General features: G+C 36.2%; 1 protein-coding gene across 3 annotated transcripts; it reads left to right on the top strand.

The window, feature by feature from the left end:
* Positions 1-203: 203 nt before the first annotated feature.
* On the top strand, positions 204-25,967 carry TMEM209 (transmembrane protein 209). 3 transcript variants are annotated; one of them, XM_081038159.1, is made up of 15 exons: positions 204-298; positions 1,251-1,387; positions 1,511-1,569; positions 2,449-2,580; positions 3,060-3,298; positions 4,184-4,385; positions 10,644-10,819; positions 11,450-11,521; positions 13,531-13,627; positions 16,201-16,326; positions 18,779-18,876; positions 19,711-19,825; positions 19,921-20,018; positions 21,751-21,824; positions 24,279-25,967. In XM_081038159.1, exons 1-15 carry the CDS (start codon positions 296-298, stop codon positions 24,331-24,333), a joined length of 1,683 nt encoding a protein of 560 aa, XP_080894285.1. In that variant the 5' UTR covers positions 204-295; the 3' UTR covers positions 24,334-25,967. The 3 variants fall into 3 exon arrangements, with proteins under 3 accessions (XP_080894285.1, XP_080894284.1, XP_080894286.1); XM_081038158.1 differs by having other exon boundaries at positions 282-462; XM_081038160.1 differs by having other exon boundaries at positions 291-653.
* The last annotated feature ends 1,777 nt before the right edge of the window (positions 25,968-27,744 follow it).

The following is a 27,744-nucleotide window of genomic DNA, read 5'->3' as shown; positions in this document are numbered from 1 at the left end:
ATTACTACGTAGAAATTCAGCTTGTCAGAGTTATTATTTTTTACTGCGGGTTCAGAACCTGGTCTGCATTTTTTGCAGCTCAGTGTCCTCCCCGCACCAGAGCCATAAATCCTACAGCCGTCTCCGTGGTAACGCTCCCAGTGCCCGTCACGCCTCCACCCTCCTCTTCTCGCGAGAAGAAATAGCCGGGTTTTCCGGTAACTGGAGACGCGGAAGCCTGACATTCGCCCTGGCGAGTGGCCTCGCGCATGTGCAGTAGAGAGTGGCGCGAGCCCGCGGCTTCCGGCCGAAGAGCATGGTGCGTTTTGGGGCTCACTGTTGTGCTTCCTGCACGCGGCACCCAGGCGGGCTGTCGGAGTGCGGCGCCTGCCGATGTGCAGAGGGTTCCGCCGGAGGGGCGTGTGGTCAGGCGTCCCGCCCCCCGTAGTGGAGCGGAGGACGGCAGCCGGAGGGGAGGCCGAAGTTTGTACTGGGAGCGCCGGGAGGGCAGCGCCCGGGCCGGGGAGTGTGACTCCGGCTGGTGGCGGGGAGGGTGGCGCTCTGTGCGCTACGGGCTGCAACTCCGCGTGGCCACCCCCAATCTTACAGCTCGTCTGCAAGCCGGGAGGCCCAACAAAACCAAGGAAATACCCCAGTGTGGACCCAAACGGCAGGCACGCTTCTTCCCACCCGCGCTCAGCCCCTTCACACCATGAGTACAAGCCCTTCCAACACTTACATCCTCAGACTTTACCAAAGACACAGCATGGAGTTCTCTGGAGTGCTTGGGTCCGAGGGCAGAACTGGTTGAGATCGTAGGCAGGTTAATGGTTTCTGCACAAGGCCGTTCGGAGGAGAGGCATTAATGGCTTACAGCGGAAATGGGATGTGTCCCCCCAAAACTTAGCATTTTGAGTGTCTTAAAGTAGCCCTTGGGCTTGGCCTTGCGACATATCCTAAAACACAATACAGAGTAACTGCAGACCTGGCTACCGACCCTTAAATGACGAGACATTTGTATTTATTGGAAGTATTAAATTGTTTTTTGAACACTTCTCTGTTGATTACAATATGATGCCAATGAAGTTGTAATTTAGGGTTCCCTTGTCACGTACTAATATTACAATGTAAAAAAAAAAAATTGGAAAGATATTTTAAACATGAGGGAAAGGGTGTGCAGTTTTTAGTTACCGTTCTGAAGGACACAAGTGTGATTTCTTAAATGGAGTAGTTTCTTTTGATTGATTCTTGTGCTTTTTGTTTTTGACTAGATGCAAGGGGAGCCAAACCTTAGTGCTTCTCTGATTGACAGAACCATCAAGATGAGAAAAGAAGCAGAAGCTAGGAAAGTTGTTTTAGCCTGGGGACTCCTAAATGTATCTATGGCTGGAATGATATATACTGAAATGTAAGTTAATTAGCCAAAAAAAGTGAAAATGTAAGAGGGCGATTGGTGCCACAGGTGTTTGTGTGTGTTTTGCTTTTTTAAAATTTTTTTAAGACAATTGAAAACCCTTTCTAATTTTTTCAGGACTGGAAAGTTGATTAGTTCATATTATAATGTGACATACTGGCCCCTCTGGTATATTGGTAAGTAATTAATTTTCACTGTGATTTAGAGTTACCACCAATGAAAAACTACCAGTTTAGTTCAATTTAGTATTCATGCCTTCATTCAGCAAATATTTGAGTGCCTACTATGTTCCAAAAATGAAATGCAACAGAAAGGGAACAAGGTCCCTGCCCTGATGGAAGGAACATTGTAGTAAAAGAGATGATCAAATTTAACAATGCATTTTAGGTGATAATAAGTTCTGTAAAAAAAAAAAAGTAAAGTTTGGGGGTGGTGAGATTTGTATTTGTTACTCTCCCTGAAATGCCTTACCTACTTCTCTACCTTTTCACCTTTCAAGACCAACCAGATTTCTATTCCATTGATGCCTTCCTCAGCCTCTTCTTGTCTTCCTGTCCTCTCTCTACTCTTTAGTAGTCCTTGGGCATAAAGAATCTTTATGGCAGGTTAAAGTAAATTCCATAGTCTTAATACACATATTAATCTAAAGTCTGTGATAGAGGTGGTGTGTCAAGTAGAAGAGCGAGAAAAAGTTGTAGAATCTGCATACCTGACTTAGAATCATGGCTTTAATAAGTATGCGGTGTCTCTTGCAAAATTCACTTGACTTCTCTACAACTGTTGATTGATCTTTAAAATGGACGTGAAAGTGTTTATTGTACAAGTTGCAAGGATTAGTGATATTTTGAAACTCACTAGTAAGTGACCAATACATCACAGACATTTGTTAAATGGTAACTGTTATTAGGAATAAGAAGGTCGTTTTCAATTTTGTTGTTAATTTCCTAAAGTATGAAGAGTTTTGTTTCCCCCCTTTAACTGTTACACACACACACACACACACACACACACACACACACACACCTTATTTTAAATAAATTTTTGTTCTCTTACAGAGCTTGCCCTTGCGTCTCTCTTCAGCCTAAATGCCTTATTTGATTTTTGGAGATATTTCAAATATACTGTGGCACCAACAAGTCTGGTTGTTAGCCCTGGACAGCAAACACTTTTAGGGTTGAAAACAGCTGGTAAGTGTTTTACATCTTTTGCAAAGGTGGGGGAAAGGTTGGCAATAAATCTTTCTCAATTTAATTTTCCCTTTTCATAGACTTAGCTGGAAGGGAGTTAGGCCATCTGGTTCAACTATATTAAACAAGTCTACAATAGTCTTTAAGACCAACGACTGTCATTCCTATTTGTACAAATTGAATGGGACTAGCATTCAACAGCCTCATGAAAGTTTGTTACATTATTTTATTACAGTTAAAATTAAATTACTAACTTGCTGCATTGAAACTAATTTATTTTGCATTCTGTGGAAATGGTAAACAACTAACTTGTGTGTTTGGTAACAATACTTTATGTAACTTAACAACCAAGTCACTCTATTACGTTCCCTTTCCCTGAAGAAAAAGATTCAGTTCATTAAATATATTTTCATAGAAATTTTATTTATACATACATATTTTATTTATTTACTACTTATTTGTTTGTTATTTTCTTCTAGTTGTACAGACTACTCCCCCACACGATCTGGCAGCAACCCAAGTCCCTCCCTCTTCACCTCCTTCAATTCAGGGTCAGAGTGTGTTGAGTTATAGCCCATCTCGTTCACCCAGTACCAGCCCCAAGTTCACCACCAGCTGTATAACTGGATACAGCCCTCAGCTACAAGGTCTGTCATCCGGTGGCAGTGGTTCTTATAGTCCTGGAGTGACATACTCGCCCATCAGTGGATATAATAAGGTAATGGCTCTTTTCTCTTGACCAGTCACATTATTGAAGAATTGGGAGATACTTTGAAAATCTCGTGAGTTGAAACTCCTCGTGTTATCAATGAGGAAACCGGGGAACAGTGGGTAATTCACTTGCCCAAATTGCCCATTTAAGAGCCAAGAATATAACCCAGATTTCCCGACACCTAGTTATAAGTTCGTTATATCACATCTTAAAATGTATCCACCCATCATTATGGTATACAGAGCATTTTCACTGCCCTAAAAAACCCTTGTGCTCCATCTGTTTATTACCTATTTACCCTACCCCCCAGCCCCACCCCAACCCCTCATAACAACTGGTCTTTTTACTGTCTCCATAGTTTTGCCTTTTCCACAATATCATACAGTTGGAATTGTACCGTATGTAACCTTTTCAGGTTGGCTTCTTTCATTTAGTACTGTGTATTTAAGGTGCCTTCACGTCTTTTCATGGCTCGATAGCTCATTTCTTTTTAGCACTGATGTGCATTGTCCAGATGTACCACAGTTTGCCTGTTCACCCAAGTTTTGGCAATTATGAATAAAGCTGCTATAAACATCTGTGCGCAGGTTTTTGTGTGGACATACCTTTCAGCTCCTTTGGATAAATACCACGGAGCACGATTGCTAGATCAGATGGTACAAATGTTTAGTTTTATAAGATGCCACCAAACTGTCTACCAAAGTGGCTGCCCCATGTTGCATTCCCCCCAACAATGAATGAGAGTGCCTGTCGCTTCACATCTTCCTCAGCGTTTGGTGGTGTCAGTGCTCTGGATTTCAGTCATTCTAATAGGTGTGTTACGTTTTGAAAGTCAAAAACCAAAACAAAAATACATTCCAATTAAAAATAAAGTTATTTTATTTTGTATAGTTGGCGAGCTATAGTCCCTCTCCTTCTTCTCCATACCCTACCACTGTGGGCCCAGTGGAGAGCAGTGGACTGAGATCTCGCTACCGTTCTTCACCCACTGTCTATAACTCCCCTACTGACAAAAAAGACTACATGACAGACCTGCGAACATTGGATACTTTTCTTCGAAGTGAAGAAGAGAAACAGCATAGAGTTAAGCTAGGTATGTATTTTATTTAGATCTAACATATATATATGATCTTTATATTTAGATCTAACATATATATGTGTGTGTATATATATATATATATATATATATATATATATATATATATATGGTGTCAATTATCCTTAACCTAGGTGTCAATTATCCTTAACCTATTTTCATTACTTTGATTACACCTGTATATAAATGTTTAAGTCCCTTTTACTAATAGACTTGGTGTGGCTTAGGAGAGAAATAGGTTTTGTTTTTATGTTACGCAGTTAGAATTAAGTTCACCAAATTTAAGAAGTAAATGTAGCTGGACTATCAGAAATCTTGACCCTTTCATCTCCATTAAGATTGAAAGCTTTTTCATATAACGTAAGTTATCATTTCTATTTAAAAGTTAAGGCTATCAAATGTTTTTGAAGTGGTGCATAGCAAAACTCATTGAAATGATAGTTGTCTCCTTTCCCGTGGTCCTTGGGAAGGTGAGTGTGGCCAGGAAGGATGAAAGACAGAGCATGGATTTCCTCTAGAAGTACTGCTGTTTTTCTGAACATTTTCGAACTTATCTTTCGTTTACCTTGGGAAACAATGTTAGCAAATCTTAATCTGTTTGGGGTGGATTTGATTATTACAAAGTCAATTTGAAACCGAATTGGGTTATTGAGCAGAGTAATGATTTTTCCCCCTTAGGAACTTTCACAGAAAGCACAAGAGGTTCTAAAGCATGGCCACAATGAGGAAGCCAGATATTGCACCTTGGCTCTTTGTGTCACTTTAAATCTCTCCATTGATTTTTAATGTAATTTTGCCTGAAGTGCCCCAAATGTCAAAGAAACAAATCAATATTATCTTGTTATTTGTCAATACATGCTTTTTCTTCTTTTTAAATTTTGAAATATTTCAAGTATACTGCAAATTATAGGGTATAACACAAAGAACAATCTATTTACCCTCTGCATGTCTTTGTCATATCTAAATTTTCTCTGACTTCCATTTTTATTTCTTCTTTGACCTATAGGAGTTATTTAGAGGTATTGTTATTATTGTTTGGAAGTATTATTGGTGATTGGTGTTACTTTTAATTTCCAATCATATGAAATGAAAGGCTTGGTTATCTTTTTTTTATTGTTATTATATTGTGGCTTGAGATTCAGATCTGTACCATATTAATTTGGGGTGTGTTTTTTTTTTTGACTTGCATTTAGGCCTGCTATGTAATTAATTTTTATTAATGATTCTTGGTATATTGAAAAGAATGCATAATATCTAAATATTGGTCTCTATATTTGTTCATTTAGTAAGTTTCTTGATGGTGTTCTTACATTATCTTATTAATTTTTGTCCACTTGATCCAGTAGTTACTAAGAAAGTATAGTAAAAGCTCCCAGTGATTGCCTCCCATTGACTGTCTCCTCATAATTTTGTCGTATTTGCTAAATATCTGTGAGAGTATGTAAAGTGCATGTAAATTCAGAACTGTTCATATCATCTAGTCAATTATTCTTTTTATCTTTATCTCTTAGGCTTTTTGCCCTCAAGTCTATTTTGTCTGACATTAATACAGCTATACTATTGTCTTTTCATTAGCATTTACCTGGTACATCTGTGTTTATCCCTATACTTACAATCCTTCTGTGCCCAGAGGTTTTAGGTAATTATTTCATATACGTTAATTTGTAAATAGTAAGTATTTTATGAGTCGCTACTTTGAGACTACATAATCTCTTCCTCATCAGATTTTGACTTACTAGTTCTAACATCCTTTTGCAATTCTTTTCAAAATTAATTATGACTATGTTGGTTGTCATAGTGGCTTTCTAATTCCTCATTCCTTCTGTATTTCTTTTATGTTTAAACTTTTTAATGGTAAAATAGACACAAGATTTATCATTTTAACCATTTTTCAGCGTATAATTCAGTGGTATTAAATACATTCATATTGTTGTGCAGCCATCTTTTATATTTATTTGTTGGCGTTCTACTGTAAAATGGATCTTTTCAATTATGTCATTTATTTTGATGGTTGTTAGATTATCTCAGATTTGGCTAGTGGGATCCTCTGGGTTCTATGTTCTTTTGACGCAACACTGTTATTCTTTGAGCACTTTTTTTTTTAACCTTCTGGCACCGCAAGATATTCCACACACCTTTTGTACTTTCCCTAGCTAACTAGCTCTGGAGTCCATCGTTTCTCCGAGGGGCCACAGTTGCTTTTAGTGGAAAATGATATTTAGAAATTAACTGGGCATTGACTATGCCATATTAATGAGGTATCATTACCCTAGGTCCTCTCAACAGACAGCTAGGAAGTATATACATGCACACACATACATATACACACACACATCTATATATACTGTTGATTCTTAAACGTAAGTTTGAACTGCACAGGTCCACTTACATGTGAATTTCTTTTCAATAAATATGTACAGTACTGTAAATATATTTTCCTTAGGAACTTCTTTATATCACTTCCTATAGCTTACTTTATTGTAAGAATACAATATAGATTACATATAATATACACAATATGTTTTGATCAACTGTTCATATTATCAATAAAGATTCCAGTCAACAATAGACTATTAGTAGTTAAGTTTTGGCAGAGTTAAAAGATATACGTGGATTTTTGACTGCACAGGTGGTGCCCCCAACCCCTACATTGTTCAAAGGTCAACTGTATAACTATATTAAAAACCATGAGTTAATACTGATACCTCCAATTCCAGTTCACCTACACTGGGTTTATTCTAGCCTCTCCTCTCTTTCCATATTTGTGACTCCTTTCTCCAATAGTGAGGACCCAGTCACTTAGTCTTTCTCACACACCCACTTTTTTGATAGAGAACCACTTCATCGCTAAATATTTCACACACATCTCCTAAGAACAAGGACATTTTCCTTTCTAACTACAATATGATTATCATACTTAAGTTACTACTATTATTCATATTCTCATTTCCTCCAATTGACACAATAATGACCTTTGTAGCTTTTGTTTATTTGTTTTTTTACGGATACAGGATCTAGTCAAGCATTATGTATTGTATTTACCATGTTTCCCCGAAAATAAGACCTAACCAGAAAATAAGCCCTCGCATGATTTTTCAGGATGACATCCCCTGAACATAAGCCCCAATGTGTCTTTTGGAGCAAAAATTAACATAAGACCCATCTTATTTTTGGGAAAACACAGTAGTTGTCGTGCTTCTTTTGTCTACTCTAATATAGAACATTTATACTTTTTTGTTTGTTTTTGTCTTTTATTACATTTACATTTTGAAGAGGTCAGGCTAGTTTTATCGCAGATTTGGATTTATGTGATCATTTTCTCATTATTAGATTCAGTTTAAATATTATTTTTTGGCAAGAAAGCAGGTGGTGGTGTGTTCCTTTCAATATATCACATCAGGAAACGTGACACCATTTTGTCTTTTATTGGTAACATTAAATTGGATCACTTGGTCAAGGTGATGGTAACTTGACTTCTTCAAAATAGCTTTTCCCTTTCATAATTAATAAATCTATAATGTGATTCCTTGAGACTTGTTCCCCCAATGGCCTTTCATCCTATGGTTTTAGCCTCCATTGATGATCCTACCCCGGGCAAGTTAATACAGTGGTGGTTTCAAAATGGAGACTTTCTAATACTTTCATTTCTTTTACATTTAGTAGTTTGGCATTTTCCGTAAAGAACTTTCTGTTTTACCTCTCACCCCACAGTTTGTTTTAGCCAGTTTGAACTCATGGTTGGTTCTTTCTTAGCAATGTCTAAACTATTTAACTCATTGAGGTTTTTGTAATTTGTCTCATTTTTGTCTTGTTGACTCATGCATTGAGGCTTGTTTCATTGTGATTTGTAGGGGTTTTTTAGGTTTTGGGTTTTTTTATGGTAAGCTCATCTTCAGTAGAGTTTTATCTGTGCTTTTTCTATCCTGGGCTGGCTGGATGGAAGTCTTGTCTCCTCCCAGCAGCTTTGTATTTGCCTCTGCTCGGTGCCCAAGGTGTATCATTGGCTTTGAACTAATTTAAGTAATTTCTAGCTTTGAAGGTTCCTGGATGAATCTCCCAACAACCTAAGACACACGAAATAGCTCCCAGTGCCAGTGGACCGATTGTTTTCCTATCCGCTGAGAATGTGGCCCTTTGAGGTTCCTGGCCCTATGCCAGGCACAAGGGATGGAGGAGTGAGAAGGGTTTCAATCCAACTTTCTACCTCTCCTAGGCCTACATCGTCATTTCCAGTTCCCACCTGGTAACTGAAATATAAGCTGATAGGTTTGCCAAAGTTTACAGAATTATAAAGAGCAGCTACAGCATCAGCTTATATACACAGGCCACTTATTTATAATTCCCTCTTCATTTCTAGCCACTGGCGATTCCTCTTACCTTTTTTGCAAGTTTCATTGTCCATTTAAATAAGGTGTTTCATGTAATAAACATTTTTCGATGCATATAATAGGAGATTTTTCAGATTACCTGGTTTGTTATATTGCCAGAATTCCAGATCTCTTTGTGCTTTGATTCTTACGTCTTTGGAGTTCTCCAGCTACAGGTTATGTACTGTTTTGTTGGTGGTCATGATTATTACAGAGAAGCCCTATTTTGTCACTGCTTGCTGTATATATTTTGGCTAATGCACAGCAGATACTAAAACTTATTTCTGTCACCTTATTTCTACCATCTATGCAAAACTTTTGTCCTCTAAAGCCAGTCTTCACTGGAATGTTTCTCAAGTTCAAGTTTTCTCGGAAAGCTTGATTATCATTTTTGAAGTTAATGTTCAAAATGATTAGTCAAAAAAGAATAACCTTGTATTCTATCATAACCATGTCTTTTACCTTCCTTTTTTATTCCTTATTTATTAAATCATTTGTGTTGGTTTAAGACTTGCTTTCTTTCTTTTCTTTTCTAATAAAATGTATTGGGGAACATTGTGTTTCTCCAGGGCCCATCAGCTCCAAGTAGTTGTCCTTCAATCTGGTTGTGGAGGCCACAGCTCAGCTCCAAGTCCAGTTGCTGTTTTCAGTCTTTAGTTGCAGGGGGCGCAGCCCACCATCCCATGAAGGAATTGAACAGGGAACCTTGTTGAGAGCTCGGGCTCTAACCAACTGAGCCATCCAGCTGCCCAAGACTAGCTTTCTTGACATTAATTCATTCCTGTAAGTCAGCTTTGCCAGAAGTCCTCCCTGAAAACTTTATACCAAGTGTGATATTTCTTTACTGTACATAATTATTTTTATGCCAGCATGAAATATACTAGTATTAACCTAAGCTACTAGCATAACGCTAGCTAACCTTCAGGGTTTTGACGCTGTGAATTGACATAGCCATGTATTTCTTTCATGATTTCTCATCCTTTGTACCTGTAAATAAACATCGTAAGAAAACCAGTTTTCCTAGAAATTTTCCTAGAAATTCTGCTAAGATTTTTAAAAACTTGTTGCTATTTGTGATTTTTGTGTGTGGGTATGAAGTATTAATTGATATTTCGGTATCAGTTAAACTCTAAAACATAAAACTATTTCCTAAATATCATACAAGTACAATTGTCTTTGAAAACTTGCGGTTTACTCAGACGCTGTGCTAGATGCTAGGGAAACAAATACTTCCTGCCCTCGAGGAGCTCAGACTCTGGGAAAGGAGATAAACTCTGACCTTAAAATGGGATCATTTGTCTGATAGAGGCCACTATAGGATTAAGTCCGTAAATGTAAGTGTTTGCATTTCCTAAATTTAAATTTATAAATTTAGAAGTGTAATCAGCAGAGTCTCTTTCAATGCAACAGAGGACTGACTTCGTACAGGCGAGGACTAGAATGCAGAGTACGGAGGGAAGAGTGAGTTGAGCTGCTGGCCCAGTGTCCTTTACTAGTGGGAGGGTGCAGTTGCCCCATTCACAGAGAGCTGAACATTCAAGCAGGGACCTGCCTTAGCCTCTTTATTTCCTGAAGAAATTTGTCTTTTGTTTCTCGCTGAATCATCTGAAAGTCTTAGGGAATGAAACAAGCCTAATTTTACCACAAAAATAAACACTTTCCACCACAGAAAGTTCATATGGCCCTTGACTCGATACTGCTCAGACAGGTTAACTCTAGTCAATGTTTTCTAAAGAAAAGATAATGTTGGGGAGGAGAGAGGAGAGAGGCCCCTTGAGCTTTGTCTTCCTTGGTTGCCACTGCCAGGACCACTTAGACCGCCAGTGTTCGTGTGCTAATTCTAGACGTCAAAATTTCCACAACACACTGATACTCTGAATCATTGTAGGGAGCCCAGATTCTACCTCGCCTTCCACCAGCCCTACGTTCTGGAACTACAGTCGTTCTGTGGGGGACTATGCACAAACTTTAAAGAAGTTTCAGTATCAGCTTGCCTGTAGGTCTCAGGCGCCATGTGCTAACAAAGATGAAGCCGATCTCAGTTCTAAACAAGCTGCAGAGGAGGTAAATGGACAATAAAAATGACTTAATAGTTATGATTTACAGGTTGTTAGAAACTCTTTTCTACTTCTGGAACAGTTTTTTTTTCCGTAACCTCCATCTTTACCAACTAGAAACATAAATCTGGCACACGTTATACAGTGGACAGGTTCCTGTCTAACTTTGTGTACCTAAAATGGAATTATATTGTATGTTTTACTCTTTAGGACATATGGTTGACCTGCGTGTCCTGCCTAAAACATTTTTTTCATTCATTTATAAAAAGGTAGCTCAAGTATTAATTTGTACTTAATATATATAAGACGTTTGCTTTTAAAATATATTTGAATTAGAACACTTGATAGTCTGCACCTTCATCAGTTTAAGACTAAATACAAGATTTCGATTTTGTTCTTAAAAGCAAGACGAATTCTTGAAACATACCAACATAAGGAATTTTAAAGATATGTCTGCATGATTAGCAACCTAGTACATAATAAGAAAATTACTGCATAATAATTAAGTCATCATTGATGTTTGTGAAGGTTTTTTCCCAGAGTATTCCAAATATTTTTGAGGGTGGGGGAAAGAATGACTGATTTCTGGCAAGATGTTTTCCTCACTGACTGTTCATTTTAAACATGTTTTTAATAGGTTTGGGCAAGAGTAACTATGAATAGACAACTTCTTGATCATATGGATTCATGGACAGCTAAGTTCAGAAATGTAAGTTTTACATTACTCTTTGGACAGTACAAGTGCCTTTTGATATGTAAAGTACATTATTAGAATATCAGTTAGATGTTAATTAGCTATCAGAATTATTAAAAGTGCAGTGTGGATGGCACATATAGAAGGATAAACATGACATTTACTTTATGGTGTCATATGGGATTCTTTTTTCTCTCCGTGTTTAGTACATTAGTGTGATTTGAGTAAAGGAACAATATATTTAGTTATTAAGATCTTAATCGCTTTCCCAGCATCTCAATTTTATTTTTCAAAGAGCTTTTATGTCAGAGCACATTATGTGTCTAGAAACTTGAGGGAGACAAAAACGAGGTTCTTGCCCTAAAAAAACTTAAGTTAGAGAGAGAAGATAATAATGTGCTTGAAGCTACGACAGAATGTATCAATTTCTTTGATTCTTCTAGAGTAGAACCCTCTCTGTCTTTGGCCTGGAGGTTGGGAAGACCAACTCTTCATGTACAGAGTGAGTTGGTTCCCTGGTTTCAACCCTGCCTCTTCCTCTCGCGCTCTGTGGTACCTGTGCACCCAGATTCTAGTGGACAAGTTGGCCCCTTCGCCCCTACAGGTGGCACCACTTGGATTCTGTAGAGGCTGCAGCTTCTTCCCATTTCATCCTTCAACTGTCATCTATCCACTCTGTATCTTCTAGAGATAGGTTGCAATTATTTGTACTGCTTTTTTAAGAAATTCTTTTACTATAATTTAAATAGGGTATCAAGAGGGAATGGTGAAAAATGGCAGCCTACTTTTTTGAACCAGAAGCCAGGATGGCTTTTAAAAATAAAAATTCTTGAGCCCAACCCTAGAACTACTCAATCAGACTTTCTGGGAACATGGCCTACATCTCTCTCATAGACCCCTTAGATGATTTTGTTGCAGCCAAAGAATGGCTGGCAAGTCAGATGCATTTAATAAAGGTTGGAAGAATGAACGAGTGAAATGAAGTCCTAGAACTGTACTCTTTTCTATTTCCACTTATAGGCTTGTCTAAATGCTAATATATTTAAAATACTAAGTCTTGGGCTCATTTAAGATCTTGCTCCCTGGCATATGTCATCATTTTGGCTAAAATAAACTTAACAAAAATTCAAAAGAAAATTATATATATATATATATATATATATATATATATATATATATATACATGCATATATGTATATACATATGCATATATGCATATATATATATATAAAATCTTGATTAGGAGTATTAGCTTAGAAGGAATATAAACACAATCCCTTATCTAAATTCCCTCAGCTACAGTGTTCTGAAATGGTTTTTCTGTTTGTTTTTTTTAAAGGAATTGGAGGCATAAGTATTTCATCTAAAACTTTTTTTCATCCTTTCATTTTATAATGAAACAGAAGCATGGAAACAGAAGTGGTGGAAGTTGCCACAAACACACACATACAAAATATATAACACACAAACAAACCTGATGGGGTATTTCCTTAAACAATATTTTCATTTCCCAGAATTAGTTTGATATTAGCCGTGCAAAGTGGCATTTGAAATTCCTAGTCCTAAAGTAATATGGTAATATTCACAATCCAGTTTCAGATATAATACATCTATTTTCTACATGGTTAGGGAATTTGGTGAGCCTGCTGAGAGTTAATCAATTATGTTAGTTTGAAAAATTGTCTTACTAATTACAAACCAATATAAATGCTACATGAGTAAATGTGAATAATTACCGTAGAAACAAACTGAAGATTATCCTTTTAGCTAAGTACAATAATCATAGAACCATGTAAGAAAAAAACAGGCATATGTGATTTCAGGCTATAACGTAGTTAACTTACGCTCCACTAGCATATTTACTTAATTCTCTCTAGATTTCAGGTAACTACTTCTTCATCTCTTTCAATACTCAGTTAATAATCAAGTTCTAGATAGTAAAAAAAATCTTAGTGTTTTATGAATAATTGTTTGAGAAATACTTTCGAATTATGTGTGTAAATATTTACCTCATTTCTTCCTAGTGGATCAATGAGACAATATTAGTTCCTCTTGTACAAGAAATTGAGTCTGTCAGCACACAGATGAGACGAATGGGTTGTCCAGAGCTGCAAATAGGAGGTATGTGAAAGTAGAGCCCAGCATCTGACTTACTTTTAGTGAATCTGCGAAGTGGAAAATGTCTTCTTGTAGTGGGCTATTTAACAACTTCCTTTGTTAAGGAAGGTGAAGAAAAAAACTAAATATCTATAATACAGTTTTTTTATATAACAGTTTTTTTGAAATGTAATTTACTTACCATACAGTTCATTCATTGAAAGTCTACAATTCAAAAGTTTGGGTTGTGCAGCCATCACCACAGTCAATTTTATAATATTTCATCACCCAAAAAAGAAACCTCACATGCCCTTTAGCAGTCATCCCATTTCCCACCACCACCACCCATTCCCCAGCCTGAGGCAACTACCAGTCTACTTTCTGTCTCTATAGGTAGGCCTGTTCTGAATATTTCATATAAATGGAATCATATAATATTAGGTTGGTGTAAAAGCAATTGCAGTTTTTGCAATTATTTTTAACCTTTTAAACTACAATTACTTTTGCACCAACCTAATACATTGTCCTTTGTGACTGGCTTCTTTCACTTAACATGTTTTAAGGGTTCATCTATGTGGTTGCATTTATCAGTACTTTGTTCCTTTTTATTGCCAAATAATACTCCATTGTATGGCTCTACCACACCACATTTTCTTTACCCATTCATCAGTTGATTGACATTTGGGTGGTTTTCACTTTATGGCTGCTGTGAGCTGTTGTGTACAAGTGTTTGTGTGGACATCGTTTTAATTTCTCTTGCGTATTACCTAGGTGTAGAACTGCTATGCTGTATGGTAACTCCATGTTTAACCTTAAGAGGAACTGCCAGACTTTTTTCTAAAGCAGCTGTACCATTTCATATTCCCACCAGTAATGTATGAGGGTTCCAATTTCTACATCCTCGCCAATACTTGTTATTGTGGGTTTTTTTAAATTATATTTATCCTAATGGGTGTGAAATGGTATCTCACTGTGGTTTTGATTTGCATTTCCCTGATGGCTAATAATGTTGACTATCTTTTCATGTGCTTATGGGCCATTTGTATATCTTCTTAGGAGAAATATCTTTTCATGTCCTTTACCCATTTTTAAATTGAGTTAATTATTATTTTATTATTGAGTTGTAGGTGTTCTTTATATATTCTAAATGCAAGCCCCTTATCAGATATTAATAACAAAGTTGTACAAAGCATACAAAATATATAACAGTGTAATTTAAAAATCACCTATTTTCAGCTCTTTTATCTGCTAAAAATAAAACTGGTAAGGTTCTGTATAATATAATTTTGCCTAAAATATGTATGTACTGTTACCTTATTTAGTGTTAAGTAATTAGGTTTCAAAATAAGGAAGGAATATTGTAATCAACCAGCTCTTTCTAGAAAATAAATTTCTCCTTGAAATACGTCAAGGGCTTTGGTTTGTACATTAGCACTTTCCACTTGTTTTGGTATCTTTTAATCAAATTTTATTCTCTGGACTAAGAATAGAATTATACATCCCTAAAGTGCTTATTTATTGAATGTCCAAGTGTTTCATTTGTAATTTACACAGCTCTTACATTAACCTTGGAAGCTAGCTATTAGTGCCCATTTTATGGATGGGGCTAAGATTAACAGAGGTTAAGAACCGGCCCAGTCACAGAGCAGTGATTTGAGGCAGAGCTCTCTGACTCCAAAGTTAGAATGGTTACTTTCTGTGTCTTGGTAATGTTATTTGAACATCTGCTTATCCTTTTTGAGCTTTCTTTATAAGCTGTAAAAATATGTAGTTTTCACAGCATTTTACCAGTGTGATATGCTTTTTAAAATAGAACAACATTGTTTCATGGCTACAAAAGTAATATTCATATGTTTAAGTAGAAAACTTGGAAAGTACAGAAATACACAAAGAAGAATATTACTCATAATTCTGCTTCCAGGTACAACTACTACCAATTTAGTCACAACCAGTTATTATTTGTGGAGAGAAAAGTACTGTGATACTAACTGTATTGAAATGATATCAATGATAAATTATACCATAATTTAAGAACATGAAAAGTGCATATTTAGGCATTGAGGAAATATAGTACATACATATGAATATATTTCTAATTAAATTGGGTCATACTATTTTGTTACCTGCTTTTTGCCCCCACCTTTTCTATTTTGTTAAGTGTTCTCCAGTATTATTTTTATGGCTGGACTGTGTTTTATACATATGTATGTTTCATAGATGTATCTATAGGTATCTCTCTCTATATGTGTGTATGTGTGTGTATACACACATGTATACATATGTATATCTTTTTTATATATATCATTGTGTATTAGTTGTTTATAGATCTTCCAAAATGGATTTGGCTGCTTCTTTTGGAGAATGTGTGTGTGTGTGTGTGTGTGTGTGTGTGTGTGTGTGTGTGTGTGTGTAAATCTGGCCACATTGCCAGAAATGGTAAAATAAATTGTAGGTAAAAGTAGACAATGCAAGTTGTTACGATAAACTGTTATTGCTGTCACATATTCCTTCAACATCTATTGAGGAAAAAGCATTTTACGTTCTCTTAGAGACCCACGAAATAATAATCTGTGTGCTGTGTGTTTTATTTTGAACAGAGGCTAGTATCACCAGCTTGAAACAAGCAGCTCTGGTCAAAGCGCCTCTCATCCCAACTCTGAATACAATTGTGCAGTACCTAGACCTTACCCCAAATCAGGAGTACTTGTTTGAAAGGATCAAAGGTAACTATTGATTTGAAGAGGGAAAAAAGGAGAGCTTTTTCACTACTTTGAGGTTTAATAAATAAAGGTAACAAGGAAAAACATTTTTGAAAAATTAAGTGTTACTAAGTATGATCTTGTTTTATAAATATGTATTTAATTATAGCTTGACTAAAGCTTATACTTTAGTATACTTTTTGAATTTTATACTTTATATGCTTAGGAATTGTCAAAATAATATACTTTGTCTTGAATATGTTAATTAATAATTTTATTCTATATAGGGAAGTTTAAATAGGAGCTAAATGGGCTCAAGTGAGAATGCCACTCTGATTTCTTTATAATTTCAGCATGTTGATTCTTATTTCTCTCAATTCTTACATATCACATTCATTATATTGCTTTTTACATTTCTGTTATATTCTGATTACTTGGGGGAAAATGTGGTCTTCTGAGGAGGCTGACTTAAAAGTCAGGAAATGTAGCCTCCCTAATACTCCCACATACTCTTTTTTTTTTTTTTAAGATTTTTATTGGGGAAAGGGAACAGGACTTTATTGGGGAACAGTGTGTACTTCCAGGATTTTTTCCAAGTCAAGTTGTTGTCCTTTCAGTCTTAGTTGTGGAGGGCACAGCTCAGCTCCAGGTCCAGTTGCCCTTGCTAGTTGCAGGGGGCACAGCCTACCATCCCTTGTGGGAGTCGAACTGGCAACCTTGTGGTTGAGAGGACACGCTCCAACCAACTGAGCCATCCGGGAGCTCAGCTCAAGGTGCCGTGTTCAATCTTAGTTGCAGGAGGCGGTGGGACTCCAGGAGTTGAACTGGCAACCTTGTGGTTGAGAGCCCACTGGCCCATGTGGGAATCGAACCGGCAGCCTTTGGAGTTTGGAGCACGGAGCTCCAACAGCCTGAGCCACTGGGTCTGCCCCCCACACACTCTCTTTTTGCCTCCCTACTTTTATTTGGATAACCTCTGTAGACTGTTCTCATCACTAAAACAATTTTTAGAAATAATATTTTACTCTTTAGATTTATCATAAATCTTAATTTGAAAATGTTATGGTGCCCCCTCTCTCCCCTTGGTGTGGTCTGGGGTTCAGGAATAAGCATTTATCATGACTTTAAAAAAACTTTTTATATAAGGAGAATTCAAGCATACATAAAACTAGACACAACAGTGTTGTATACTCCACCCGGTCCCAACAACCGTCAGTCCTGGGCAACCTTTGCCGCACCCATAGCCTCATCTACCTCCTCCCTTCTTGTGTCAGTTGAAGCAAATCCCACATATCATCACTTCATCTGTAAATATCTCCGTATAAACCTTTCTAAGATAAGGCCTTTAAAAAACATAACCATAATATAATTATCACACCAAATGTTTTTTATTATAATAATTTCTTTATATTATGAAATATACAGTCTACATACAAATTTCCAAACATTTCGTAAGATGTATAATTACTTGTTTTTATTTGTGTTTATTTGAATTGCAGTTCAAATATTATGACATTATGATTGGTTGATGTATATATATATGTTTCTTGTAAGCTGTAGGTTTCCCGTACATTCTTTTTTTTTCTTTGCAATTTGTTGAAAGAACTGGATTGTTTGGCCTGTAGTGTTTTCCATGGTGTGGATTTTGCTGAATGCGTCCCCATGGTGTAGTTTTACATGATCTAGTGTTTTCTGTATTTCCTGAAAACTCAGGTTACAATTTTTTGTCAAGATTGCCTAATAGGTAGCAGAGTATTTGTATATCCAAGAAAAATATGTGTGTGTGTGCATATATAGATACAAAGTACACATAAAGTATTATATATCAAATATACAAAAAAGTTAAATAGTACAGAACCCTGTATGGACCTTCTAGATTAAATAGTAATCAACATTTTCCACGTTTGATTCTTTCTACATACACACACACACACACACACACACACACACTTTTTAGTTCTGCCATTTAAAAGTACATTGCAGACATCATTATTTTTCAGCACACGAATTCCTGAAAAAATAGCATTCTCCTACATTACCACAATTATCAGACCTTAAAAATTATTTCTGTAATATTATCTAATATACAGTTCATATTCAGATTTCTCTATTGTCCAAAGAATGGTATAAACCCTTTTTTCCCCCCTAACCAGGATAAAGTCTTAGGTTCACACGTTACATGTGTTATTTCATTTTCTCTTTGGTCTCTTTGTCTAGAACAGTTCTACCATCTTTTCTTGCCACATGACATTGACTTTTTAAAGGATCCAGAATCGTACTCTTGTCTCATATTTTGGCTTTATTTGAGTCTTCATGGTGATGTTTAAATTAATCTTTTATATCTTGTATTTCTTTACATTTGGATCTTTTGATCAGGTGTTTAAGATGATATGCTTCTCTTACTGTAACCTCTTAGCCTTTCTTCCTTGTTTTCTGCGTATTTGTAGCTTTTATTATTTCACCTTTGTTGCTGTAGAACTTTCTCAAGGAGGCTGTATGAGCTCGTTTCGATGGAATAGAGGTGGAGACTTCAAAGGGCGCAAGTGGGACACAGACTTGCCCACTGATTCTGCTGTAAGTCTCTGGCTTTGTCACTGGATTTATATTTTTATTTTTCAATTATGAAAATAAGTATTAAAAAGAATTTAGAAACTAAAGGAGAAATACAAAATTAACATTGTACCAGCATCTTAACCCAACCACTGTTTATATTTTTGTATATCTTTTCTTTACTTAGAGTGTGCTATTTTTTTTCATGTTTTTATCAGAATTGTAATCGTTCAGTATGGAAAATTTTGTATCCTGCTTTTTTTCACTTTTGCGATGTTTAAGTATTTTTCATTATGACTTACTGTCATTGAACTATTCTCCTATGTTGGATCTAAACATTTGAGAAACGTAGTGGGGGAAGGATTTTTATTTTTCCATCTTAAATAATGTTGCAAGGAATATAATGATGCATATTTCTTTCTTAGTTGGTCTTTTGACTTGAAGAAAGATTCCTAGAATTAGATTTATAAGATCAAAGAGTATAAAGTTTTAGGGCATTTAAGAGTTTTTCAAAATCATGTTCTTTATTTTTTTATAGTGACTATAATGTGTGAAAATGAAGTTTTAAATTGCTGATACTCAAATTGAGAATTGAAAGTATGTGTATTTTATCTTGGTTCTGCTGTTAATTAACTCTGGGTGTGAATGATTGCCTTAACAGAAAACTAGGAATGTCTTTTATCTTTTCATTTTATAGATTTCATCTTATAAATATAACCACTTGAAAGCATTTTTGCTAATTCTCTCTCTAGGGAAAAATTTAAAAATTGGAGTCATTATAAACACAGATGTTTTTAAAAGGCTACATCCATGATAGATTTTCACACTGACTTTGAAATACTGTTTCCTCGTTTTTAGATCATCATGCATGTATTCTGCACCTACCTTGATTCCAGATTACCTCCACATCCTAAATACCCTGATGGAAAAACATTTACTTCTCAGCACTTCGTTCAGACACCAAATAAACCAGGTATAAGCCTCGCCTAAAAGAATGAGTTGAGCTCTTCACATGAAATACGTCGAGGGGTTTTGTTTGTTTTTTCATGTAGCCTGTTTCCTTTACAGATGTGACAAATGAGAATGTTTTCTGCATTTATCAGAGTGCCGTCAACCCTCCCCATTACGAGCTAATCTACCAGCGTCACGTTTACAATCTTCCAAAGGTACTTCTAAACGTAAAAGTTGCTCTTATAGAATATCAGGGATGACTTGCTTTGATGATATTTTTAAAATAGATTCTCTTATCGATGGACTAGGTAAACTTTTTAAATTAGGGAAAATGTGTATATCTCCCCCCTCTTTTTGTCGCTACACAAATTATATGCTTAATTTGGAAACACATAAAGATAAAGAAAAATCACTCATTATTTCATTACTTAGAGGTAGCTATTGTTAACATTTTGGTGTATTGCCTTTTGGTAAATTTCATTTTGGATTTTCTCTGAACTTTTTCGTGGGTTGAAATCATTTATGTAGTTTTATATCCTTTAAAAATGAACTGTAATATACTTTTCCATGCCGTTAAAAATCTTCATGAAAATACTTTTTAATGGTTATACAAAAAACTTCATCATAAGAGTGTAACATAATTTATACAGCTATTCCCCTACCATTAGACATTTTGGATATTTCTAATTCTTCATTATCATAAATAATATTCTGAATATTCTCCTGAATATTCACCCTTATTTATATAGCTACCTGCATTTTGAGTAATTTCTTTAGCCCAAAGCCCAAAAGTGGAATTCTAGGTTACAGAATACTTTCAAGTCTTTTAAAATATATTATCAAACTACTTTATAAAGCTGGTTTTTGTACCAGTTTACACTTCTGTCCAGGTACATCACTCTCGAGGCAAACACCAGTTCTGCTGATGACATTTGCAGTCATTTCTGTTACCAGCGTCTTTACTAAGAAATTTTACATTGACTACAATCATAAATTGTGTTCTCCATCCATCAGATTCCCAGGAAAGAATATTAATTTCATTTTTTTCAAGTTTAATATATCAACTGTGTAAGTGTAAATATTTGGGGTCACTGAAGTTCCTCTAAGTACCCGTGCAAATGGTTTTCTTTAAAGAAACACTGTCTTTTAAAATATACCCTCAGATTCTTGAGTAAAAACACTAAATGAATAAGCAGGTACAAGTTAATCAGTGAATTGAAAATCGAAGTTAGGGGCTAGTTTACAGACTAGAAATTACATACAATAGTGTGATTTTAGGGCTAGCAAAACGCTGTCTTGTAGTCCCTTGTAGATAAAATAAATTTATATTTAACATGCTACTTATATTGTTATTAATATAGACTGTAACGTATTTTGAAGTGTGATTAAAAGTTTTTTAATCCCCACACATGTATTTATGCTGTTAATTTTGGGGATAGAGCACTTTTTGTGTGTAGTATACAGGGGCACCAGCCTCAGAGTAGCTCCCTTGCAGGCCTTCGTAAATGCGGCTCCCCCTGTGTGGAAACTGCCTAGTCTGTTTACTTTCTGCTCATCTTTCAGGTCTCCACTTAAAAATCTTTCCCTTGGGAAGGCATTCCCCGCCTTACCAGTCTGGGTCAGATGCCCGTGTGTGTTCCCATGGAACCCTCCACCTCCCCTCTCAACATTCATTGCTTCACAAAATTAATTCCAGAATTACTTGTAATTCTGAATTTACTGCCTGCTTTTTTTATTAGACTTGAAGTTCCTTGATTACATGGATCCTTTCTGTCTTATTCACCACAGTGTTCCCTCTTCCCAGCACTTTGTTTAATGAATGAGTGAAAGTCTGAATTACATGGAATTCTGAGTTAGTAGAATTGGTAGGATCTGCATTTACCTATCAGACTGACTCTTTTGTTCAATTTGGTTTAAACCTTGCTGTCTTTTTTGTCTTTGTTCCAGGGCCGAAATAACATGTTTCATACATTATTAATGTTCCTCTACATCATAAAGACCAAAGAGTCAGGAATGCTTGGGTAGGTATTTATGCTTTAGAAACACAAGTACTTAATGTATTTACTGTTTTTCTTCCTGTGTTAAGATTCTGCGGAAGGCAGTATCACATACTAAAAAGATTCAAGGACTGAGCAATAAGAAATCTGGCCTCTAGACCTAGATCAACCCTGTCACTAACCACCTCTGCTGTCTTGGGAAAGTCCATGAATCCCTCCGAACTTCCATTTCCCTATTGGGTAAAAAGGCAGTGGGACCACAGTTTGTCCTACGCCTTACAATTGTGTCCCTAGAAGAACAACTCTGACATCTGCATCAGGGTCTTGCCACTTTCAAAACCAAACCAAACAAAACTGAATTCTAATTTTATTCAAGCCATGCCATTTCAGACTCAAAGCCCTCTGCAAAGTGTTTACACTTCGAGAGAGACCAAGTCAGTACCCATTCCCTAATATTATTAACTAGGATGGAACCATTGCAAAATTGGAGTTGTTCACTTTGTTTGTTCTAAATACATAGTAATGAAGCTAACACACTAGTGTAATAAATTTAAAATTTCTGTATTGTTATTTTGGTGATGTGAAATTTTAGTGTATCAAATAACGTTTGAAGTAAGCAGACCCCAGCTAATGCTGAGGGATCTGCTGCTAGAAGATCTAGGAGTCTGAAAACCTGGGTTCTGGGTCCAGCTCTGCTTGGACTAAGTAACCTGAAGCTAAGGAAATGTACAGGGAAGTGCTTGGAGTAAAAAACAGCTGGAGTCCATCCTAGTTCTGATGTGCATACCTCTTTTCAGTTTTGTTTAGGGGTCTATCCTGGAGTATATACAGAGGGTGCCAAAAAACTATACACATTTTAAGAAAGGAAAAATCTATTAAAACTGTTAACACTCAAGATATACCGATAACAAAAGATGAATACAAATCATGTATATACATTTTGTTGGCATCCCCAGTATGTTCTAGAACTACCTTGTCCAATACAGCAGCCACCATGTGGCATCGAGCATTTGAAACATAACTAGTCCAAATTGAGATGTGCTGTAAGTATAAAACACATAGGCTAGAAATCGAAGACCTAGTATCAAAAAAAAAAAGCCAAGTAAAATATCTCATTAATAAGTCTGTACATTGATTACATATTGAAATAACATATTGGATATATTAGGTTAAATGAAATATATAATTAAAATTAATTTCACCTGTTTCTTTTTACTTTTGTCTTTTAACTTTTTAAAGGTATTTATTAGAAAATTTAAAATTATGTGTGTGGCTTGCATTTGTGATTCACATTACATTATATTTCTGTTGGACAGCATTGCTCTAGAGAAAGACAAGCTCCTGTTAAACATATTAGATGCAGATACAAACAGAAATTTATAAACAACTATATATCATTTCATATATATAGTTCATTTATATGTTTAATGTAAGAAAGATTAAGTAGTAAACGCACTTTGGTGAGGCCTCTAAACATCTAAACGTCCTTCTGTATTTTTTTAATTACAAAAATAATGCATGCTTAGTATAGAAATATTTAAACAATACAGCAGTGAGAAACTAGAAATTGGAAATTCCCCTCTGATCGGCTTCTCTCACTCTTCTTCCCACTCTCTCGAGGTACCTAGTGTTAACAGTTTCAGAGGTATTTTTTTCAGACTACTTTCTGGGAATATGTTGATTTTGTTTAAAAATATATTGTACCCTTAACATATTCTGTGATTTGCTTTATAATCTCATGGTATATCTTGAACATTCTTCTGTCAGTAAATACAGATTTTTTTTCTAAAATTTCTAGCTACAAATAGTCATACATATATATATTAGAAAGGTGGAGCATCTGGGTTCACATAATAGAGACATACAGCTCTCTCTTGATTCCTCAGTGCTGGACATTGTTGGTTGATTTCTTATTTTGTTACATGAGTAATTTATCTCTCTTAATTTATCCCCTCATACTTTGAATACAATTATATTACTCTCTGGAATAGAAGTAGACCTTTTTTTGTTGTTTGCAATATGGTTGGATTTAAGCTATATATTAGTAATACCCATATGCGAATCCACTAAAGCATCTCTAATAATTAGAAAATTCCTAATTCAAGTGAAACAGATAAAATTCTCTAAGAGTCCTATCATCTCTATATCCTCCATTTTTAAAATTTTAATTGACACTTTTATTTTGATCTGACTTGCTAAAATTATTCCGTTAACTTTCTCCGTCTGATGAAGTTCTTGGCATCCACTGAAAAATTAATTTTCAACACACTATAAATCCTTTTATTCTAAATTTGGGTTTTAAACAAGAAAGTAATTAACTGTTACCAGAATTCACCGATAAACCACATGTAACGTAAATTATTGCAGAACAGCATTAAATGTTATCAATTAAAGATGTATTCCTTCTTTTAGTTATTTGAGAGAAGACCTTCAATGCTTGGCAATCAATTCCACTAAAACTTTTTTTTCTTTTTATAGGAGAGTTAATCTTGGTCTATCCGGTGTGAATATTTTGTGGATTTTTGGCGAGTAGTAGGTCATTTAATTCTAAACATTTGGACTTTTATTTGACTGAATCAGAAGTTGAATCTAATCATCTCTGGTCACCATCTCTTTTGTTTTAAGACACGTGTATGTTATAGATTCTTTAGATTTAATGAGAAATTAGATTTTGTAAAACTTCCTTGTGTAAGTATGTCCCATATCTTCTACACCAAGAGACATTGCCCTCAATTTTTTATCGCATTTCAGGTTTTTCAGTTACCTACAAAACTGCAATCCTTCAAATTGTTGTTACCAAAACCAATGCAATTCCCCCTTAATTAAATAAATAAGTCCTTTTTTCATTGTGACTTCCAAATAAGAATCATCTACTTGATCTTCCCCACAAAAATTGATTTTTCAATCACGTTACTTAGTATAAATACTTAAAAAGAAACAAGCAAATGGCTAAATTATTATTTTTTGTATCTGTCTTTCCCCAGTGTTTGGCAAATCAGTGCAAGGCCCATATTGAAAGAAACGAGAAAAACTCCTAAGTAATGTATAGTTCATGTATATTTTTAAATATTATTGAAAGAGGTTGACAGTATTAGTGTTTAAAAAGTCAACCTTTGGATTAAATTTAGCTGATAGAATTAAACTATTTGGGTCTTTGTTTAAGAGGCTAAGGACTGCTTTGGTTTTAATAACTCAATTTCACTATCCCATAATATTGTATTAAGAGTTCCCTTTAAGATCACATGATACCTGGACTTAAATTGTTTAGGTATGTTCAAAATACCTGAAGAGTAAGAGTTGCCAAGTTTGTAAGTTTTGCTTGACTCTCCACCTTTATTTTCTCCTGTATGTATATAGTATCTCTAAGGCTAGCTAGCAATTGCATGCATTTTCTGGACTGACATGTTATTGGACTGCTTCCATCACCTGGAAACAACCAAAACCAGTATCTTCTGAATAACTGCATGTCAGTGTTATATATGCAACCCATTTTGTATAATTTGTAATTCTCTTTTTCAGAAAGTTGTTCCTGTTTTTTAAGTCGTATGTCCACAGGAAAGGATATTTCTATCTTTTAACTGCTTTTGATACATGTTAAAGATGTTTGCTATGATATTTTAGAAGAAAATATCAAATATATTTTAATAAAAATACGTTAAATATAAAAACATGTTAAGATCTAAGTCTGTTATTTCAACAGTTATTAAGGATGTTATGGAATTACAGTTGATTTACTGTTAGACTATTCAGTTGCATATTCTTTATTAAAAGCAATAAGGAGAAAAATTTTAGCAATAAGTACATTTTTTTATAGGACTTAAGGCAGCTTTTAGTCCAAAAATTCAAATCTTTAATATTATATTTTTTAAGTGACTGTCAAAAAATACAATATGCAGTAAATATACATGTAAAAAGACTAGGCATACATATAAAAAAAGAAATGTTTTGTTTCCATACTAAGCCTGGGTATCTATACTCTGGGTATCTTTCTTATGTTAACTTGTCTTCACAAATGTTTGAGCCAGCTTATTCTTTAATATTGCCTTTATTAAAAATTTACACTTCAGGAAGATGGTGCACTGCGAATATGGTAAATTTTTTGGTCCTGTGTTAAATGAGTAAATATCTACTTGTCTCTAATTAAATGTTATTGATAGGATATTTTTCACAAGTTTTTGTTGCTTGACGCATTCTTGTGGGATCAAATCCACTGATCTTCTAGGTTATGTTCACCATATCATTTACCCTCCTTTGCTGTCTGATTATCAGCCTTCACTTCAGCCACATGTGTTGTAGGGGCATAGTAGGTGTTTATAATTTAGTTACTACAAGACATAAAAAGGCTGTGTTGCTGGGCTTTCTCAAACCGATGTGCGCTTTACACTGGTACTTGAATGGTGAAGGCAGCTAGCATATGGATGGCACTTCTAAACTCAGCTTTGTACTGTAAATCCTTTCAGTGTGGGCACCCCTCAGAGGTCAGCCTTTGGTCCTGTTTCACTGTGCTGTGCTCTTCCCTAGAGATCTCCTTCATTCCTCAGCTTCATGTATCACCTCCGCACTCAATTCCCAAGTTGCCCACCAACCATAACGTCTGTCTTGCGCTCTCGTGTTACATTTCCTGTGACCTGTCAGATTTCCACTTAGGTATCCTGCAGACTCTGTGTCTGGAACTGAATTCACATCTTCTGAAAGCAGCTCCCTCTTCTAACATGCCTTTTTCTGTTCATTGTACTACCAGTTGCCCATGCTCAAAATTCTGATGTTATCTTTGATTCCTTGAGCTCCCCGGGTCCCCAATCCAATCAGGCAGCCAGCCTCATCCATTCTTTCTTAACAATGTCTCTTGCAGCTGTCCCTTTCCATTTCTGCTGCCACGATGCTCATTTACACCCTTATCAACTCACACAGGACTACTACAACAGCCTAATTAATCTCACAGCTTCCTAATTGTCGCCATGCCTCCAGATTTTCCAATTCATCCTGCACGTTCTCTTCAGATTCATCTTCCTAAACCACCTGTTTGAACATTTCATTCCCCAAGGTAAATTCCTTGGCGTGACAGTTAAAGCCCTCCACAATCTGGCCCCACACTGGCCTTATCACCCAGGTCCTTGGTGGCAGCCGATGCAGGCTGCTCCTTGCTGGGCTCCCTACGTGCTCCTTCCTGCTTATCCCAATCACTGTCGGGGGGATGCCCCCACGCCGCCTTGAGACATCACTAATTAAACCTTCTACTTTTTGGAGCTGGTCCCGACTACTCCAGCTGGCAGTCATTTCTCCCCCAGGGTGATGAGATCTGTGCCCCCTTTTTGGCGTGCAGCAGCCATGTGAATGGATTCAAAAGGGACTTCTAGTCTGTCTAACAGTGTGTCCTCATATCCTGCCTCATCCTCATAAAAGAACTGAGTTTTCTACTTGTCGGAGCTGTGCTGCTGTTCAGGAAAATCTAGTGAAGACTTAAAGCTGCTTTTTGGGAAAGCTGGCATTCTCCTCTTTGAAGGACACTTTTGAACATTCAAACACGCTGGCTTTCCTTTCGTGGCTAGGCGGGAGAAGAGGGGGCATTCCCAGGGGGACTGCAGGGAAAGGGAAAGGTGTTAGGAAAGTGGCGGAACCGATTCCATGTACTCCTGGGGGTCTTCCGTAGTGAGCTGGGGTAAGGCTATTGCACTTAGCAGCAACACATTGTCCCTGATGCTAAGGGTCCACTGGGAGGGACCAGGAGAGGCTACTGGTCCATCTAGCCTTCCAGGTGGCTGCAGGCACAGCTGCCCCCAGACTGGATAGTGGGGGGAGTATGTAAAGATAAGCAGCAGAGCGCTGAGGCTTGTCTGCCCACTGAGATGAGAGGGCTTTGCACAGTCAGCACCTGTGCTGCTTGGGCACAGTGACTTCCTGCCCTCACTGGGTATGCCAGTGGCTTTCTGCTGAGTCTGCAGGG

Source organism: Rhinolophus hipposideros (assembly GCF_964194185.1).
Source record: "Rhinolophus hipposideros genome assembly, chromosome: 25".
Classification (NCBI taxonomy): Eukaryota; Metazoa; Chordata; class Mammalia; order Chiroptera; family Rhinolophidae; genus Rhinolophus; species Rhinolophus hipposideros.
Note: the sequence above shows the minus strand (reverse complement) of the source record. Positions and strands in the feature narration are given on the sequence as shown.